General features: G+C 45.4%; 1 protein-coding gene across 4 annotated transcripts; it reads left to right on the top strand.

The window, feature by feature from the left end:
* Positions 1-464: 464 nt before the first annotated feature.
* LOC115402448 (uncharacterized) lies at positions 465-19744 on the top strand. Of its 4 annotated transcripts, XM_030111017.1 has the most exons (7): positions 6159-6251; positions 6416-6441; positions 11096-11287; positions 11593-11795; positions 12043-12100; positions 13641-13756; positions 17683-19744. In XM_030111017.1, exons 1-7 carry the CDS (start codon positions 6220-6222, stop codon positions 17701-17703), a joined length of 648 nt encoding a protein of 215 aa, XP_029966877.1. In that variant the 5' UTR covers positions 6159-6219; the 3' UTR covers positions 17704-19744. The 4 variants fall into 4 exon arrangements, with proteins under 4 accessions (XP_029966876.1, XP_029966878.1, XP_029966877.1 ...); XM_030111016.1 differs by lacking the exons at positions 6159-6251; positions 6416-6441; positions 17683-19744 and adding exons at positions 465-648; positions 767-792 and having other exon boundaries at positions 13641-15495; XM_030111015.1 differs by lacking the exon at positions 17683-19744 and having other exon boundaries at positions 13641-15495.
* The last annotated feature ends 354 nt before the right edge of the window (positions 19745-20098 follow it).

Genomic DNA, 20098 nt, shown 5'->3' with positions numbered 1-20098 from the left:
TTGAGGAATATTCCAGTACTGTGGCCACCTTTAACAACTGCTTCATTGTTTTTTTTCTCAGTTAGATCAAGTCTTGCCATATAGGTAGAGTTTTGTTTCCTGAAGCCATGGGATGGGACTATGATGTCTAAACAGCCGTTTAGTTTATTGTCGACTGCTCGTTCTAGAACTGTGGAGACAGAAGTTTGAGTGGATTTAAAAAAAAAAAAAAAAACATGGATGCAAACTTTAATAAAATCACACCCTAAAAAGTAAAAAAAAAGAAGCTTGAGTGGAGATGGTCTCTGCTCAAATCGTTCTGAGCTCCGGATTTGAAGACATGACTCCTGTTATTTAAGCCATTTGCGTAAAGACTCCAGAGCGTTGAGACCTGGGGAACCCCCACCCCCAGTCAGAGACGGGGCCCCAGACTGCAGGCAGGGACCAGACCCCTTCCGGCGGCAGTACGAGACAACAGTGTGGCGAGAGACCAAGCAGACACCTGAACCCCCTCGCAGAGGCCGGCCGTCCCGAGGTGCTGAGTCAGTCCCGTCTCTCCTGCAGCTCCTCCTTCAAATGCCACTCTGAAGTGAAAGAATTTCAGAGAGGAGGACAAACACCCTTCGTCCTGTGAGAGACGGCAGACATGGAGGACCAGCCTCTTCTCAGGTATCTGATCTTGTGTTTTACCGTCCTGTAGAAAAGTGAGCGAGGCGTCTGAGACGCTGCAGCTTCATTTCCTGTCTCTGTGCTGAACTGAGTTCACCTCAACTTCCTGTGTTTTCAGAGACGAGTCAGAGGACGAAGCTCCAGGTGAGAATCATTAACTCTGTTTTTATCACACTGAGAACCAGTTCAGCAGGGTGTGTGTGTGTGTGTGTGTGTGTGTCCCTTCATAAAACAACTCACAAGAATAGAAAATATCCCATCATGCCTCAGTACAACTCCATCTACAGTGAGCACAGAGGGACAATAAGCTTTAGCAAATCTTTTTTTCTGTTTGCAGCTTCTTGGAGGAAGTTCTCCGTCATCCTGACAGGAAGAACAAACGGAGCTCATCAGTCTGTTGTTGGAACCTTTGAATCTGTGGGTCAAACTGAGGCGACGTCTCCTGGAGACGCTGACTACTGTCTGGTTTTCTGTCCCGTCTCTTCTCGGGTTGGGACAGACGTCGGTGAGGCCATGGAGCATCTTCCTGGTGAGACATGTCTGAAGCCTAAACCTCCTGCAGTGTTCTGTTAGAGTCTGTTCTGAGGTCACTGGACTCCAGAACAGTCTGCAGTGACCTTCCTTTAGCTGACCTTCCTGATTATTCGGATGAGAGAGAAACATTTGGAGAAGAAGCTCGCTGTACATTCCCAGACATTCCTACAACCATGAAATGTCTATAAACCCAATCAGGTTCTTCTTGTTATTACTGATCCAGTGATTTTTTTCCATGTTTACATTTGAGTCTCGAACGCCGTCATTAATACTGTACCTGGCCGTCTGACTGTGTTTGTGCAGGTGTGTGAGTGATGCGCTGTCTGAATAAATGTAAAACTAGAACATTTATGACTGAATGTGTGAACTTTCTGATCTACCTGGAACCTGGACATTACTATAGGATTATACTAATAGGGTAATGCTAATGCTACAGGCTAATGTTAATGTTAAAGACTAATGCTAAAGACTAAGATTTGTGCTACAGGCTAATGCTAATACCACCGTTAAGGTTAAAGGTGCATTAAGGAGTTTGCACGTTTTATGCGAAACAGCGCCCCCTGCAGGCCTTGGGCGTAATGCAGCTTAGTGAAAAACTCGTCCCTGTGGCTCGCGTGCACGGAAGAGAGGAACTCCTTCCTCGCTCTTTTAGTCGCGCTCCAGTAAGATTTCAGTGTCTCCTACCTGGTGGAGTCTGTGTGGAGCTGTGGCAGTGCTAGAAGCCAGTCTGTTCTGACTTCCTGGAAGCTCCTGCTCAGTTGTTGCTCACTAAGCATCTGGCGGAGTAATGGCGGACAAAACGAAACTTAAGGAAATCAGGCCAGCTGGAGCGTGCATTACCTCATTCCTTTCAAATTCTCCCAAAAAAAACTCTGGAGCCGGACCGGCACTGTGACTTTCAAGTGACAATTTAGCCTGTTAGAGGTTCTGGTAATGAATATGTCAGGGCACATTGTACACATCATTAAAAATGTGGAACATATTTATGGTGGAAAATAAGTATTTTTAAAGTTGAAAAACTCCTTAATGCACCTTTAATGCTACAGGCTAGAACTATTGCGACAGACTAAGGCTAATGCTAATTTTACAGGTTAATTCCACAGGCTAATGCTAACGCTGTTCACAGATGGTGCTCCATGCTGCTGTCAGCAGGACCGATTGAGTTCAGGATTATTGAGGTTCCTCCTTCAGGAACCTGGACTTTAATCAGACCGTGTTCTGTGTTTCCAGCTGGTAAAGACGCCGTTCTGGTGGTGATGCATCACACCTTCAATCCTGATCAAGAGATTCCTCCGAGCTGCAGACTGGTGACAGACCGGAGAGTCCGACTGACTCTGGACTGTCTGTTCCACCAGAACAAGCTGCTCAGCTGTGAATTCAACAGGAAGATGAAGGCTAAAATCAAGAAGTTCTTCAGAGCCTCCCGGTCAAAGGTAACAGTGTTGTTAGTCAAGGACTTTCACTTCTTCAAGACTTTAGTCACTGAATGTCAAATCCTTCAATTCCTGGTGTCAGTCAATTAAAAAAATAAATGTTTCACAGTTTCACATAAGAACACAGGCACAAATGTGGAATTTGAACCATTAGTTTTAAAGTTGAGATTCTCAAGGGAAGGCCAGTCCCATTTTCTCTCTCCTTCTTGAAAGTTGAACAGTCCTGAACACAGACGCAACAGAAGGATATTTTTAACATTTTGAAGCTTCAAATGAAGAATCTAACCCTCATAATTCACCTGGACTAAACGGGGAGGAAGAAAACTAAATCCCAAAGACAGGAAAATTAGTTTCTCTCTGATTTCTTTTCTTTGAGCCAACTGACCTTTCACAAACCCCGCCCCCTGAATAGTCATTGTCCAATCACACATCCTAGCAACCGTCACTACTTAAAACAAGGTCCATCAAGCTGAGGACCTCCAACAAGCAAAATGGTGAAGCGACGTGTCGATGGCGTTTGTAAATCAGTCAGTCCTCGAGTTGTTTCCCTTCCCAAAGCCCAAGACAGCAGGAGCGGCGCTGCAGTGGATCAAACAGGGTGGAGGGTTCTACTCCCTGCTCAATGTCTTGGAAAGAATCATACGGCTGCTCCCAGGTAAATCTAGGCTAGGCTAATGCTGTAGCGTTAGCACGCTATCCAGGCTAACACATCAGGACAGTTCAAAGGATGTTGACCAGCTGTCTAACTTTACCAGAGCTGTAACCTGTTGGTAACTATCACATTCATTTCAATATTTCAGTCAACGTCCTCCTGAAGCACACGGCGTCCTGATCTACAGGAACAGGCTGCATTCGCCTTGGAGCACCTGTCCGTTAAGTTTAGCCAGCTAGCTAACATAACGCTAACGTTCTCATGGAGGATGTGGACACGTCATCCTCCCATTGACCGGCATGTTTTTGCCTCGATAGTCGCAGTGTTTCCGTAGTTCCTGACATGACATTTTGAATATACCCCTCCACTGCATGTTGCAAACCCTTTACCTCAATCTGGAGGATACTGCGCTGGTATTCCTCCGATAAAAAGTAACTGACACGCACCGGTATTTCTCCCCGCCGTCGGATTCAACAAGCTTGTCTGGTGAGCAACCATAAATAATGAGGGGGGCGGGGGCTTCTGTGAATCAGTTGCCGTCAATTGCTAAACCTTACCCTAATTCTGCTATTAATTGCAATTTGGAAAAATTAATCGCTGACAGCCCTCCATTAATTAATCACAATCAGTGAAATTAAAAGTGACAGTGCATTTCTATCTGTTCTGTTTTCTGCTTCAGGAGTGTTTCGCTTGCTTGACGAGCGTCTTCTGTTGCTGCTGATGCTGGTCAGGCAGCCGGAGTCCTGCTGATACCTCCACCGTGCCTCAGCATTAGGATCTGCTCCCTTCTCAGAGCCACACACAGTGCTGCTGCTCCACCAACACCTCCACTACAGTTCCACTCATCACCTAAAGCAGTTCATCACAGCCAGACAGAACTTTAGAAGGTTGTTCAGATGACTTGACCAACTGCTTTGTCCCTCTTCGATTTAAGGTTGAGAACCATCAATACCAACAGAGCGAGAACCACAGACAACCGACAAGAATGTATTTGTGAAGAGAAAAAAATCTACAAGTACACAACTTCCCTGACACAGCTCCAAAGTTTGCTTTTACAAGAGCTCAAAACTTGTGAAGAAATATACACAACTACACACTGTACCTTTAAGGGTGCTCAAGCCTTTTTTCACCAGAAATGCCTCCATATGAATGAATGAATTGAACACAGGGTGTTGAAGCCAGTTTTCAGTGAGAAACAGTTTGTTGATCAGTGATTGTTTCTGTCAATACTTCTAAATAACCGTCCACCGTCCCTTTAACAGGATGAAGAGATTTGACCCACAAATCTGCTTCGTCATGGTTTAATTGTATTTCCTGTTTTATCGTCTGTTACGCTGTCTGTAAATCCAATGCTCTTCACCCACTAATAAAGTATGATTAATAAAAAATGAGGCTCTAAATAGATTTTTTTTTTAATCACAGAACTTCCACAGTTCACCAGAGCAGACTGGAGAGGTCTGGCTTCCTCATGTTCCTCCAGGAGAACTTCCTGTTCCGCTTTAGAGAAGGACTCCACTCTGGTTGTCCTGGTGAATCTGGTTGTCATCAGTCACTCTGTGATCGATTGCTGGGGTGTGTCGAAGGAATCTGATCCTGGATCAGTTTCACCTGCTGGATGAATCCTGTGTTCTCGTTGTTTTTTAGTGGAACCAAGTCATCCTGAAGCCCCTGGTTCTGGTTTGGATAAGCCTGGATCAGTCAGTGATCCTGAATCAATGAATCCTACTTTGTGCAACATGGAACATCTCTGCTGTTGCTCTGTTGTTTACCTGAACCTGAAAGAGTGAGGTAGCAGCTGGTTGGCTAAGAGGGAGCAGGGGGCGGGGCCAGCAAGTGGGAGTGAAGGTTCAGGTGAGGCTGATTGCTGCACCTGTCTGCTGAGGGAGAGAGACTGAGAGGAGCAGAGGAGGGTGGAGCTGGTGAAACAGTGAACGAACAGTGAGTGAATGAGCTGGAGTCTGCAGATTGTGGGAAAGATGAACTGCTCAGTTTCAGAACTCCAACAGAGTGAAGAACTTTTCAACTGAAACAGCTGCTCAGAGAGAACAGTGAGAGAACAGAACCTCACCCCCCCACCTGTAGAACCTCACCCCTCCACCTGTAGAACCTCACCCCCCCACCTGTAGAACCTCACCCCCCCACCTGTAGAACCTCACCCCCCCACCTGTAGAACCTCACCCCTCCACCTGCATCCCACATCATCTCCACCACCCGCTGATGGATGAGTTCTCACGGTTCACCTCTCGGCTCTCAGACTAACCAGCTGGACTTCAGTTGCTCTTTCTGGAGATGGAGTGAAGTTTTTTTTTACTTTATTCAACTTATTCATAAAACCATTTAATTGATTGTGTTTGATTCCGAGCGTAAAGTTGACTTTTGGTTGTTACACATTTTATTTTGGGTAAAGTAGGAAATGGTTTACTTTCATGAAGTGTCTGTGAAGGTCGGCATTCACATTACTAAAGGACAACAGGAACTGGTCAATATTTTCTCTGGAGAGCCCAGAACCGATATACACTATAGAACTGAGTTACTGCTTGATTGAACCTGGTTAAAGGACTCGGGGAGCTTTTCCTACATGCTAGAAGGGCGACATGAGGTTAGAGAGAACGGGGCTTGATGCTTCCCGGAGGCTCAGCAGTCAGCTCAACCTTTAAACACCCTGCAGAGCTGAACATGTTCTCCCTGAGTGGGCTCTGGTTCCCATCCTGCTCAGAGGCTGCGGAGCACAGCGCCACCTGGTGGCTGCAGAAGGAGGAACGACTGAGGGGAAGGATGAAGGAGCCTGTCAGTCTGAGCTGCAGACTGACGGCTCTAAACACACCCTGAGAAATAGTTCTGCATCATTAAACTCCTCCCCTGCAGCTCCTCCGCCAAACCTCACTCTGAAAGAGAAAGTGAAAGACTTTCAGAGAGGAGGACAAACACTCATTCCTCTGAGAGACGGTGGCCATGGCAGGACGAGCAAGATATCAACCTCTCCGGTGAGTAAAGGTCTTCAATAATCTGTAATAATGTCTTTTAACGTGTATTAATGTGTGTTAATGTTTGATAATGTGTAATAATGCTTAATCTCCTGAACGAAGTGTTTCATTTCCTGTCACTGTGTTGAACCGAGTTCTCTTCAACTTCCTGTGTGTGTTTTCAGAGACGAGTCAGAAAACGAAGCTCCAGGTGAGAAATCATTAACTCTGTTTTTATCACACTGAGAACCAGTTCAACAGGGTGTGTGTGTGTGTGTGTGTGTGTGTTTATATAACCATTTACTGCCGCCCCTGCTGTCCCTGTTATCACCAGTTTAGAGTCAATTACTTTTAACTAGTAATTTGTTATAGTTACTCGTCTGGTCATCAAAAAGTAACTGAGATACATTTTAAAAGTAGATAATTACTGGGCAAATAACAATTGAATTATTTTAGAGCAACACGTGTTACAAAAGGTCATATTTTTGATCCCTTCTGAATTGAACTTAAAGGGGCTGCATCCTGCTTTTTTAGCTCGTCCAAACCCTAGAAATGGCATTAACATGGTAATAGTTTATTTTTGGCGCTAAGGAAAAGTCATTTTGTGTGAAATAAAAGATTTTCTGGGGCTAATTCTGAAACCCGGAAGAGAAAACGCTCCGTTTCACTGAAAATCCCGCCTCTCCCCCTGTGGACTTTGACTGACAGCTACTTCAACCAATCAGAGCTTCAAAACAAATACGCTGGCTAGCTTTAGCTCTTTAGCTCTAGCTTCTCTACACAAAGACACGCGAAAACGTCTTTTCCTGCTAGAAACTCACCAAGCGCAGACCCTCCAGACCCTCCAGACCCTCCAGACCCTCCAGACCCTCCAGACCCTCCAGACCCTTCAGACCCTTCAGACCCTCCAGACCCTCCAGACCCTTCAGACCCTTCAGACCCTCCAGACCCTCCAGACCCTTCAGACCCTCCAGACCCTTCAGACCCTCCAGACCCTTCAGACCCTTCAGACCCTTCAGACCCTTCAGACTCTTGCTCCTGCTTGATTGTTGCTTTCAGACGATGGTCAAAGTTTATCCTCAAAATCGGAGTTACAAAAAGCGGCAACGCTGATTGCCGAGGGCCTGGGGGGGGGGGGCTCAGGGGAGCCATCTTCACTGTGTGACGTGAACGTGGGAAAACAGAGCGTTTTCACAGGTGGGGGAGGGGCGGCCTGTCTGAGCAGCACAAACAGGAGGAAAGCTCAAACATGCAGGCACGAAGGAAAAAAACGCTTTGAGGAGTTTTTGGTGAGAACATGACTATATAACAAGGTTAAAACATACAAACAGTGAATTTTGCATGATACAGCCCCTTTAAAGATGCATGTTTGATTGTTTTTTTTTTTTTTTTAGAAAGCTGAATATGTATTTAACAAAATAAATGGACTCTTGACAGAATTAATTACAAACGGGAAACACTACATTAAAGCTGGTGTCCAGAGTTTCCGTTCATTTCCAATGTATGAATCATTTTTCAACAGCGCTTAAATGTGTCAGTCTGGTTCGATACTACAATATAATATTAGCATAAAGCAATATAAAAATGTATTTATGAGCCCCGCCTTCGTCTCATAGACCCCCATGTTATCTGAAAAAGCGCCGGTCAGCTTCAGCCAATAGATTTCGAGCTTCCGCCTTGTCGTGCCGTCAATCAGCATGTGGAGCAGCCAGAGAGCACGGCCGCTCGCCCAGCAGAGGAGAGTTAGCTCTGCAGCAGCCGCCGCGCTCACCTCGGATATATCCACTGTCTGCTGAACATCCACCGTAAACAGCTCAACATGGAGGATGCTGCAGGACTGGAGGCTCTCATTTTCACCCGACGGATAATACACGTGCACAATTACAGGGGCGTGGCTTGGTCGCTCATGAAAGCAGAGGGAGGGCGGAGCCTGAGATAATGGATTAAAAAAAAACTGTCTTTCAAAACTCCGGACACGAGCTGCTCTGTGATCATTTGAGACAAGACACCAGTCAGTTTCATTTATAACAAGAGATAGTGTTTCTATCACTTCTTTCTTTTGGCGCAGTGATTAGCGCTTTGCCTCACAGCAAGAAAGTCCTGGGTTAAAGTACCAGCTGGGGCTCGGGGCCTTTCTGTGTGGAGTTTGCATGTTCTCCCCGTGTGTGCGTGGGTTCCCTCCGGGTACTCCGGCTTCCTCCCACAGTCCAAAAACATGCATGTCAGGTAAATTGGTCGCCCTCAATTGCCCTTGGGTGTGAACAGGGCCGGTCCGGGCGTCTCCAGCGCCCTAGGCGAGCCCGACACGGGCAGCCCGTGCCGATAGTTGTGTGTGTGTGTGTGTGTGTGTGTGTGTGTGTGTGTGTGTGTGTGTGTGTGTGGGGGGGGGGGGGGGGGGGGGGGGGGCGCCAACAATCCCGAGCGATTCCGAGTGATGCCGAGAAGTGTGCTGCTCACATGAACCGGCGCAGAGTGGGGCTCACACTGACCGTCGGGACGCCCCTTGTACGGCCACAGCCCCCCCCCCCCCCCCCCCCCCCCCCCCCAGTACGTGGCGCCCCAGGCAGGGAATTGTTTCGCCTGTAGGACGGACCGGCCCTGGGTGTGAATGTGGTGTGGTTGGATGGATGATACGTCTGTCTGTGTTGGCCCTGCGACAGACTGGCGACCTGTCCGGGGTGACCCCCGCCCTCGCCCGAAGTAGCTGGGCTTGGCTCCAGCCCTCCGCGACCCTGATAAGGACAAACGGCAGAAAATGGATGGATGGATGAATGGATGGATAGTGTTTCTACATCTACTGACATACATTTGTTGAAATAGGTGTTAGTTTAAAAGCTGTTTTGAACGACCAGGCCTCTCTATGACTGTATCTCTGTCTGCTGTAATGATCAGGGCTCTATGGCTGTATCTCTATCTACTTTGATGATCCCGGGCTCTATGTTCCTGAAGCTCATCACTAAAAAGTTGTAACTACTCACTACATCCTATATCCTGTAACTCGTCACTATTTCCTGCAGCCGGTTGCTGCTTCCTAGTTCCTGTAATTAGTCACTACTTCCTGGTTCTTGGAGCCATCACAGGGGGCTGACTGTGGCTCGGTTGGGAGAGCAGTCCTCTTGCAGTCGGGAGGTTGTTGCTTCGATTCTCCATGGCAGCTGCCTCCACTGGTGTGTGAATGCGTGTGTGAATGGATGAATGTGACAATACAGTGTAAAGCTCTGCTGTAGCAGTGCAGGAAGCGCTATATAAGTGTAGTCTGTTTACCATCACTCCATCGTAATTCCTGTAATTAGTCACTACTTCCCGGTTCCTATAGTGTGCCACAACTTCCTGGTTGCTGTGACTCATCACTACTTCCTGGTTCTTGTAGCCCATCATTACCTCCTGGTTCATGTAACTAGACAATACTTAAAAGTTTCTACATCCTATGTCTAGATCCTGGTTTTTGTAACTACTCACTATTTCCTGTAGCCCATCACTGCTTCCTGGTATCAGGAACTCGTCATGATTTCCTGGTTCCTGTCACTAGTTCCTGTAACTACTCAGCACTTCCTGGTTCCTACACTGACTCATTACTTCCTGGCTCCTGTAACTCTTAGTTACTTTGTGGTCCCTTTAACTGTGTTACTACTTCTCATTCCTTTCCCCCATCTCTACTTCCTGGTTCCTGTAGCTTGTCACTACTTCCTGGTTCCTGCAGCCTGTCACTACTTTGTGGTTCCTATGCCCAATCACTAATTCTTGGTTCCTATAGCCTATCACAACTTCTTGGTTCCTTTCACCAGACACTACTTTCTGGTTCCTGCAGCCCGACTCTGTGTCCTGGTTCCTATAGCTCGTCACTACTTCCTGGATCTTTTAACTAGTCAGTACTTCCTAGTTCATGTACTGCATCACTACTTACTAGTTCCTGTGGCCCATCACTACTTAATGGTTCCGATACCCAGTCACTAATTCTTGGTTCCTGTAGCATGTCACTACTTCTTGTTCACTGTATCCCATCATGACTTCCTGGTTCCTGTACCCCATGAGCACTTACTGCTTCTTTTTGATACACAGTAATTCTTGTTTCTTGTAGCCTGTCACTACTTCCTGGTTGTTGTACCTACTCAATACTTCCTGGTTCCTATAGCCAGTCACTCTTTTTTTGTTGTTTGTTCCTTTAGCCCGTCACTACCTCCCGCTTCCTGCAGCCTGTCATGGTTCATCATGAACCAGGAAGGTAGTGACGAGTTACATGAACTGTTCATGTAACTAGTCACTACTTTCTGGTTCCTGGAAGCCTGACTCTGTGTCCTGGTTCCTATAGTTTGTCACTACCTGGTTCCTATACTCCGTTGCTAGTTTGTGGTTTCAGCAGCTACTTCCTGGTTCCTGTAGCCCATCAATACTTCATTGTCCCTTCAGCTCATTAGTACTTTGTAATTCCTGTAACCGGTCACTTCTTCCTGCTTCCCATAGCTTGTCACTACTTCCTGGTACCTGCAGCCTGTCATTCCTTCCTGGTTCCTGCAGTTCGCCAGTGCTTCATAGTTCCTGTAACTAGTCACTTCTTCCTGGTTCCTGTAGCTTCCCACTTCTTGACGCCACCACCTGCCATGGTCTTTCTGGGGTCTGAAGAGATATGAGGGCTTCTTTGGTCACTGATGAGCACCTTGAATGACATGATAGAGATTCCTCACCTGTGGCAGTCATGTCATTTCCCATGCCTGGCCAGAAGAGACCCGGCCTCTCTTGTTGCTCTTAGTCGTCTTCAGCTGCTCTTGTGCTGTTTCATATGCGTTTAAAGAATCATTGGCCTTTTCTAAGGTCTGAACCTTGACTATAGAGTTTCTGTATTTTAACAGTACTTTTTTTGTTTCTAGATTCTTGGAAGAAGTTCTTCACCATCCTGACAGGAAGAACAAACGGAGCTCATCAATCTGTTGTTAGAACCTTTAAATCTGTGGGTCAAACTGAGGCGAGGTCTCCTGAAGACGCTGACTACTGTCTGGTTTTCTGTCCCGTCTCTTCTCGGGTTGGGACAGACGTCAGTGAGGCCATGGAGCATCTTCCTGGTGAGACATGTCTTCAGGAACGTTCCTGATCAGATCAGAGAACATTTAGAAAAATTGTTGGAAGTTGAAGAAAAATCATTTATTTCCTGAGCAGCTCTGTGACCTCAATACTAATTAATGCTAAACACTAATACATATGTAAAGGCTAATGCTAAAAACTAATACTCGTGCTCCAAGCTAATGCTAATGTTGTTCACAGTGACGGTGCTCCATGCTGCTGTCAGGAGGACTGAGTTAGTTGAGGATTATTGAGGTTCCTCCTTCAGGAACCTGGACTTTAATCAGACCGTGTTCTGTGTTTCCAGCTGGTAAAGCAGCCGTTCTGGTGGTGATGCATCACACCTTCAACACCGAACAAGTGATTCCTCCGAGCCGCAGACTGGTGACAGACCAGAGAGTCCGACTGACTCTGGACTGTCTGTTCCACCAGAACAAACTGCTCAGCTGTGAACTCAACAGGAACATGGAGAACGACATCAGGAAGTTCTTCAGAGCCTCTGAGTCACTGGTAACAGAGTCACTGCTTTACTGGGAGGTTTTTAGATCATTATTACAGAGAAAATTTGTATTGTTTCTTAACATTGTTTCCACACACACACGCCGCACAGAACAATACACTCTCAGCATTAACAGTGGAGAACATGGGGTTCCACAAAGCTTCCTGGGCTTTCATTTGAAATCATTACTGTGGAAACAGACATTCGGAGCTTCAGGTGAACTTGTTCCTCCTCACTGTTCTGACTTGTGGTTTTCAGGTGTGGTTGTTCATTGCATCTCTTGGACTCTGGCTTCAGAGTTGGTCCATCCGTAAATGTAAGTTCTGCATTTGTCACATTCTCAGTAGATTTCCTGATTTCATCCTTGCATTTCTAAAAGCGTTGGGACATGGGTCAACATGACTGAAAGAGGAATGAAACAAAGTCAAACTATCATCAAACTGGCTGTGTGTCTGAAAGAGAGAGGGGTGGGGGGTGGGGGGTCATTATAGTCAGAGTTAAAGTCTGAATAAAGTCGCTGATCGACTGATGAAGACTCGTTATGTTAATGACTGATGACTGACTGTTTTTCACCATCATACCTTATGTGCTGAGCAGAACGTTTTTAGTTTTCTTTCTGAATTGTTTCCTAAACTGACTCACTGAATCATGAAGAAAATCCACACAATACCAATCATGAGTTTTCAGCACTTTTTTTATGTTTCCAAAATCTGACAGAAGAAAAATAATCAAATCAACCAGGAGAGAGATGAATAGAATATTCCTATTCTATTGGAAAATGTTAAACTTCTCTGAAAAATAACTATTTGGGAAACTTTCTAAACTGTCAGCCTGATTTTAAAGGTCAGACATGTTTTGTGGCTTCAGATGAATTCTTCCATCCGTCTGTCTTCTGTTCCACTCTGTCCACTTCTAGAAGGATGCTGGAGAACTGTGGTGAACTGTCGCCACTTTACCACCTCCATCATGGAGACTGTTGTGCTCAGAACTGGATTGAAGCTGAAATGTTTAGGGTTAGGGTTAAATGTTTCTCTAAACTTGGATTATATCAGTCCAGGAGGATTTCTTTCCTTTCTTTAGTTCATTCACCTAAATGTTTGATGTCTCCAGCAATGCCATGAGGCCATCAGGCAGCCAATGTCCTGTTGATTCCTCCACCATGCTTCAGTCCTGTTGAATCTGGTTACTCCCTCCTCCCCTTAGCGACAGTGTTTGGCTTCACTGTAATAGTTCAGAAAGTCACACTCAGAGAGGATGGAGACGATCTGAAGCATCATCAGGGGAAGTGGTTGAAAACTTCTGCAATAACAAACCTTAAAGTTTGTGCCCAGCATCCGCTGGGGGGCACAGCCCACAGGGGGCCGCTCCCAGACGGAGCAGTCCATGGCGACTTCCTACCGGCAGCACAGCCCACGATGGCTTGAATGAGGATCACTTTGTTTGGTGTCCATGTCTTCAGATCCATGAATACAATTGTTTTCAATTGGATTAAAAAAAAAAACAAAAACGTGTAAATAAGGTCGTTGTTGGACCTTTCAAAACATTTAAAGTAAATCCAAACCTGGTGAGACTGTCTGCTCTGAAGTTTTTAAACTTAGACTTCCACCATTTAGAAATAGAAGAGACCTGAGACTTCACCTTATGCTTTAATACTTAGATTGTAAAATAATGCTAAAGCTAGCAGATTGGCTAGCTGGCTGTAATCTAGCCTTCATGGAATCATCAGTGTAAAGGTTCACTTCCTTTGTCTGGAATGTTTCATGGTTTTGTGCTCAGTGAAAATGAATCTGCTTGTTGATGTTTGAAGATTAAGAGATTATTAGAACTGAACAACACTTTGCTTCTTTGTGTTCCAGGTGTGATCTGTTTGATCATAATGATCATCGTGTTCATCAGCTTTCATTATTGCTTCCATCATGGAACCTCAACCAACAGTACCGTGGAGATACAGTCTGCGTCTGAATCCAACAAGGTAATGTACAACACTTCATCACTGAAGAACGGTTCTGATCTTTTCGTGGGTAAAGAGCTTCATAGCGATGATTGAAGGTTGAATCTTAGTAGGATTGGTTGTGTAGATATATAAAGAAGAACATCAGGATTCGGTTCTGTGATGCTTGAATGTAAATGAACAAAAACACAATTTCTTATAACCGAGGCTCATCTGTGGTAAATGTCATGTTTATTTAGTGCTGGGTAATGATTAAAAGGTTTAGTTGTGATTAATTGCATGAGTTTCTGCTGGGTGAAAGGCAGCTTTCTGAGAATGCTCGGTCTCCATGGAAATGGGAGAAAATGTAACTTTCTCAAAATATTCCGTCTCCATGGAAACATGAGAAAACACTTGCAGAGCCTGTGCTTCACTGTCGCAGTAAATGGTTCTTCTGCACATGCTGAATAGATGGAATCTGGTGATGAGTTTCATCAGAATTTCTAAATAATCATCCACTGTGTGGAGGTGGTCAGAGAAGGAGGCAGACGAACCCTAACCCTAACCCTAACCCGAACTGTAACCCTCAGCCGAGCACTGTGCTCTTCTGGACGGAGATCTCAGATGTTCCCAGTATTTCCTGGAGCCATGCATCCAGCCTGGGGGTTACTTCCCCGAGTGTCCCCATCACTGCTGGCACCACTGTTGCCTTCACAGCCCACATCTTCTCTGGCTGCTCTCTCAGGCCGTGGCGTTTCTCCAGCTGTTCCTCTTCCTTCTTTCTCATGTTGTCACTGCTGGGGTCTTGTCTCATGTGGTCCACCCTGACCTCTGTTGCTCTTGTGTTGAGGGCCTGTTCTTGAGCAGCCATGATCAGAGCGTCTGTTCTGTCTGTCAGTCCTGTCTTTTCCAGCCACTGGTATATTCTTTCTATGTCTGCTACTTTTTCCATTTGTCAGTGCTACATGCTGTGTCGGGGTTTGTCTTTCCATGATCCCATCTCTCACTCCTCTTTCCTGGTGACACGCAAACCATACGGGAACAAGTTTTATTACAAGCCAAAGATTTTCACTCTCACCGCTGAGGACGAGGAAGCTACAGAGCATCGTCGATCAGACTAACATTCAGTTTGAGGCAGTAACAATAACATGGCCTTGGGGATAAAACAGGGTGAGCCACATGACCGTGAATAAATCAATCACACAGCAAGAGTGTCAGACACACATTAATTTAACCACGAGTAAAATCACCAGACCTGACCTGACTTTGTTTGCAGATGGACACAGCCACAGCCGGGATCGGGATCGTGGCATCCATAGCTGTAGTCAAACTGGACCAGGGATAAAAAATGGTTACAGAAATAGCAGAAGTCATTCCTCCTCCAGCGTCAGCTCAGACGGAGGAAATCATTCAAAAGCATTAACAGCAGCGTGCAGATTAGCCAAAGGAAAAACAGTAAACATTTCCACTAACTCAGCTTACGCTACACATGCAGTGCACTTAGACCTGCCAGCCTGGCCGAGAAACAGTTTTGTAACTTCACAAGGAAAACCTATCAAGCACATACATGAAATACAGGAGTTAAAGCTCGGGTAGACGATGTTGTCCAAAAGCACGTTTAGTCATACTGAGTGAAACGCTCCTTCCCCCTGGGAGACGTCAATACATTATGTGGACGGAAAAAGGTGCGGAAAAAATCTGACCGCTGTAGCGGCCACAGGACAGTAAAAACTCCGACCAATCATATCGCGCAGACCGCTCTTAAGAAACCAATCAAATCCCTTCGCCGTTCTACCAGCCCCCTGCGCGTACATTTCAATGGCGTGCACTGGCCCTGGTTCAGTGCGCGCGAGCTGCCAAGGAGCTCTCGGCGCTTGCGGCTCGCGTGAAAAATAGAAGGAAGCGGAGCGGCGTGCTGCGCTGCTATGCGCGTTGTGTGCGGCAGTCAGAAAGGTTAATAACATTGGAGGCAATCACAAACTCTGCGCGCTTCCGCGTCCGGTGCGTTCGCTCCCAACGGGAGCTCCTCCAATGGGGTGGGAGCTGGGCGGAGCCTTGGGGAGATGCTACATTCGTGCTACATGCTAGTTTTCCAAGGTCGTCGACCCGAGCTTTAAACGAAGCTTTGAAATTACCTGAAAAAATAAGTTATAAAATGTGCATCACACCAATAGGGGGGCAGTGTGGTGACCAAAGAAAATAACGCAGCTGATGCTGCATCGAAAGAAGAAGCTGCTTATCGACCTAAAACAAACTAAATCAGGACACAAACACCCGCACCAAAAAGTGATGTCCCTTCCGCGAGAGGAGCTGCTGAGATAATAGACCTACAAACAGCAGCTGCTCCACTAGAAAAGCAAACATGGCTCCAAAGAGGTGCAACTACATCAGCAATAGATGGAATCTGGAGAAGTCACACAGGAGAAATAGTTCCTAGCTCCGGCTGGACTGCTGAATATATTATGCCAAGAAGTGTGTAGTAGACGACACTCATCGTACAGACGAGTGGAGGAGCTGATTAAACAACAGCGGTAGCATCTCCACCTGAGGGACACTTGTCAATATGTTGTAAATGCATGTGAGATATGTCTGAAGTATAAAACCAGACCAACACCCAAAGCAGGACAGAGTGGATTTCCTGTGCCAAATGCACCATGGAAAGAAGTCGTGATTGATTTCATGGACATGTGATCAGATCACAGGTCTGGAGGATACCGCTATATCCTCGTAGCCACTGACACTTTCTCTGGATGGGCTGAAGTGAAACCCACAAAGAGGGAACCAGCAAGAGAAGTGTCCAAGTGGCTCATAAATGATATAATCCCACAATTCAGTCTGCCAGTAATCAGATCAGTTAACGGTAGACACTTTGCGAATGAACACTTTCAAGAAGTGGAAAAGTTGTTTGGGATTAAACACGAATTCGGATCCGTATACCCCCTGGCCTCGCAGGGCCTGGTGGAAAGAGCCAACAGAACGATCCAAGAACAGCTTGCAAAAATATGCAGGGCCAGTAAAATAAAACAGCCAGAAGCACTGCCAATAGTGCTATTTAACATGAGATCTCAACCTAACTCAGCTCATGGGCTAACGCCACACGAGGGGCTGGCAGGAAGAAAAATGCCCTGTCCCGTCTCCACAGCTCCGACTGAAGATTTCATGTCACTAAAAACACAAGCAGAGGAAATAAGTGACTACATGAGGTTACTGAACGCAGCCATTAGGGATGTCACGTGATCGGAAATGGGCCCTGATCATGTGATTACGGACTCGCTCGGGATCGGAAGTTTCCTTCCCATTTGGACTCGGTTGGATACATAAGTTTATTTTTTCTTTAATTTCCTTTTTAACCCGTTGAAGCTGGGACGCATTTACAGTAGTGGCGTTGTTGCGCAGTTCTATCATTGACGCGGGTCTTTTTTTCTTCTTCTTTGCGCTAATCAGCTGTTTCTTGGGCAATGAAATGCATCAAACTCGCACATATGTATAACTGGTCCTGTTTCCGGGTCCAGATCGTGTTGCTGCACTGCCTCGTAGCTTTGTATTGAACGTTTCTGGCCACTGCTGCACACTGAAGCGGTAATGCGTGCCCGGCTTTAATGGCTTAAATGAGATGTATTTAGGTTTTCCGTGATACAGAAAGATGTAATTACAGAGAGACAGCAGTATGTGCAACATATTGCTGTGTTGTTTTATATATATATTTATATATATATATATATATATATATATATATATATATATATATATATATGTATGTATGTATGTATATATATATATATACATGTATATATATGTATATGTATATGTATAGATAGATAATGTACATATTTTACTATATTAGAAAAGAATTGGATCGGGACTCGGAATCGGCAGATACTCAAAATGATAGGACTCGGACTCGGACTCGATGGCAAAAATACCTGATCGGGACATCCCTCGCAGCCATGAACAGTTTGTCTCTGCAGGTACAGGAGGCGCTGCGGTAGGAGCCTGACGACAGCGCGCCCATACCGGTGCAGGTCAGAGAGTTGGTGCAAAAGAAGAAACATCGACGGAATTCGAACAAGCCTGGCTGGGACCAGTCCAGGTGACTCAAACAACAGACTACAGTGTGAAAGTCCAGCTGGACGCTCAGAGACTCAGAAACTGGTGGCATAAGATACAGTGCGCCTAGACCGACTTTCCCAACCAAAATCAGATGGCACTCGGCAAAAGCTGACTCCGACAACGAAAATGACTGACAGCCCAACACCCAACCTGCTGCAGACTAGACGACGTGAAAGACTGGACACCGACCCTCCGAATACTGGAAACCACAACCAGACTGGACATTTACACGACTCGGTTGTAGCACAGCACAGGGAGCAATAATCCTCCTCGCATTAACCATAATGTGAGGAGGATTATCCGCTCCCAGTCCCAGTCTGGTGGGAATGGCAAAACTAGGTGAGCATAGATCATAAAAACATGACAACATGGCAGCCAAAAAGGAAGAGCAAATCGCACACCGGTTTAGGCGAAATACAAGCATGCCTGAAGACTCAACGCACCGTGGACCAAAGTAATTCTGCAAACATATTAGAAATAAAGACAAAAGCAAACACGACCCAAAGCTTCCAATTCGACCTATGCAACGTGATAAACTGCGGTAAAGACCCCAAAAGCTGGACAAAATACGATGTGTATATGTATGTACAGCACTATAACCCACGATTGTGCACAGATTGTAATTACGTGTTTAGATGCGGACGAGTGTCACTGATCTCCCCCATGAGTTTTCCAGGCAACTGCAAAAACACTCTATGATGCATCCCGGAAATATACGCCTTACTATATATATATATATATATATATACATATATATATATGTATATGTATATGTATATATATTACCGGCAAAAAAAACGCAGAAAGGATGAATTATGTACCTTACAATGTCCAAAGACTGATTGAACAATCTGACAAGAGACACAACGAAGGAGACTCGCCAACAACTGGGGGCGACTTCCCTCATGGCATACCAAAACCGGGTGGCGCTGGATTTTCTATTGGCTGAAAAAGGTGGTGTGTGCAGCGTGTTTGGCAGTGTTTGCTGCACTTTTATTCCAAATGACACGGCGCCAGATGGATCTCGAACAGGAGCTGTTGAAATCCTGAGAACCATGTCAGAGGAATTGGCTGAACACTCTGGAGTAGACAAACCTGTGGCAGAATGGTTTGAAAAAATCTTTGGGAAATGGAAAACATATCCGACAGCCCTCCTGGTGCCGCTCTTTGTAATTATATTGGTTCTGCCAATTTGCGGGTGCTGCTGTATCCCTTCCTTCAGAGCACTCTGCGTTAGATGCATCGATTCGCCATAAATTAATATTATATTCGAAATCCACCACCACCTTATGAAATGACTGAAATCGCCCCACTGGTGTCTCCCTCTGAGCCCGGAGGTTCTGACACTGAAGAAGACGACTACCCGGATGAGGACCAAGTGGACGCACTTCAGAATCCACGGATCTACTCTGAAGAAGAGGCTGACGGGTCTGATGAAGGTCGCCTCGCTGTCTGATTAAAACATTTGCGTTGCTACTGCTAATACATATTTACATATATTCTCGCTGCACACAGGCATACACTCCGGAACGTAGACTTTTGCTTTCAGAATGATTGTAATGATGATTTATAGATTGATCAGAAAATGGGTTGATTGAGTTACGGGTTTGTAATATGTTGATTTTTTTATTTATAGATTAGTTTACACAACAGAAGGGAATCAGTTGAGAAGACAGCCGGCAGAATTATGTTTTATTACCTGAATAATGATAATACTAGATGTATTCTCTTTTTTCTTTTAAAAACTAACCAATAGTAGAAGGATTGTGAAGAACTGTTAGAACAAATCTGGAAAAAAAAATACTGACCAAATTGCATAGCTATATTAGATCACCTTTTATTAGAATGATTGTTAAAAAAAAAAAAGACTAAAATCATTTTTTGGATACTTCTAATAATTAGAAAGAAGACTTCTTGAATTTCCATAGTTACATTACAAAAATTAATTGCGTGCTTGTCTTGTGCAACAAAAAAAATCTGCAAATTGCTGGAGTTGTGATCTGTGGTCGTTAAGGGTTTGGAGGTTTTCTGTCAGTACGTAGGTACAGGGGCCCAGATCAGTGAAGCAACACTTGCTGCTTTTCTTTTTCTCTTTTCTTAGACACGCTGAAACACACACACCCACATTGCAATGAAGAATGCTTGCTAGTTTTGTTTTGTTTCTGTTTTACCCAGACAGACAGCAATGAAAAACGCTTGCTGCTCTTAGTTACATTTTCAACATGCGTACACATGGCGGCCGATGCCTTGAGACTGGTGAGGGATCCTGTCTGA

This window comes from Salarias fasciatus, chromosome 15, assembly GCF_902148845.1.
Source record: "Salarias fasciatus chromosome 15, fSalaFa1.1, whole genome shotgun sequence".
Lineage (NCBI taxonomy): Eukaryota > Metazoa > Chordata > Actinopteri > Blenniiformes > Blenniidae > Salarias > Salarias fasciatus.
This window is presented reverse-complemented; position numbering and strand designations above follow the sequence as displayed.

Bases quoted from the DNA above. Each gene is read 5' to 3' on its own strand.
- LOC115402448 (XM_030111015.1), top strand. From the start codon at position 6,220: ATGGCAGGACGAGCAAGATATCAACCTCTCCG. The intron at 6,442-11,095 runs GTGAGAAATCAT...TTTTGTTTCTAG, and splicing joins GTCAGAAAACGAAGCTCCAG to ATTCTTGGAAGAAGTTCTTC. The intron at 12,101-13,640 runs GTAAGTTCTGCA...TTTGTGTTCCAG, and splicing joins GAGTTGGTCCATCCGTAAAT to GTGTGATCTGTTTGATCATA.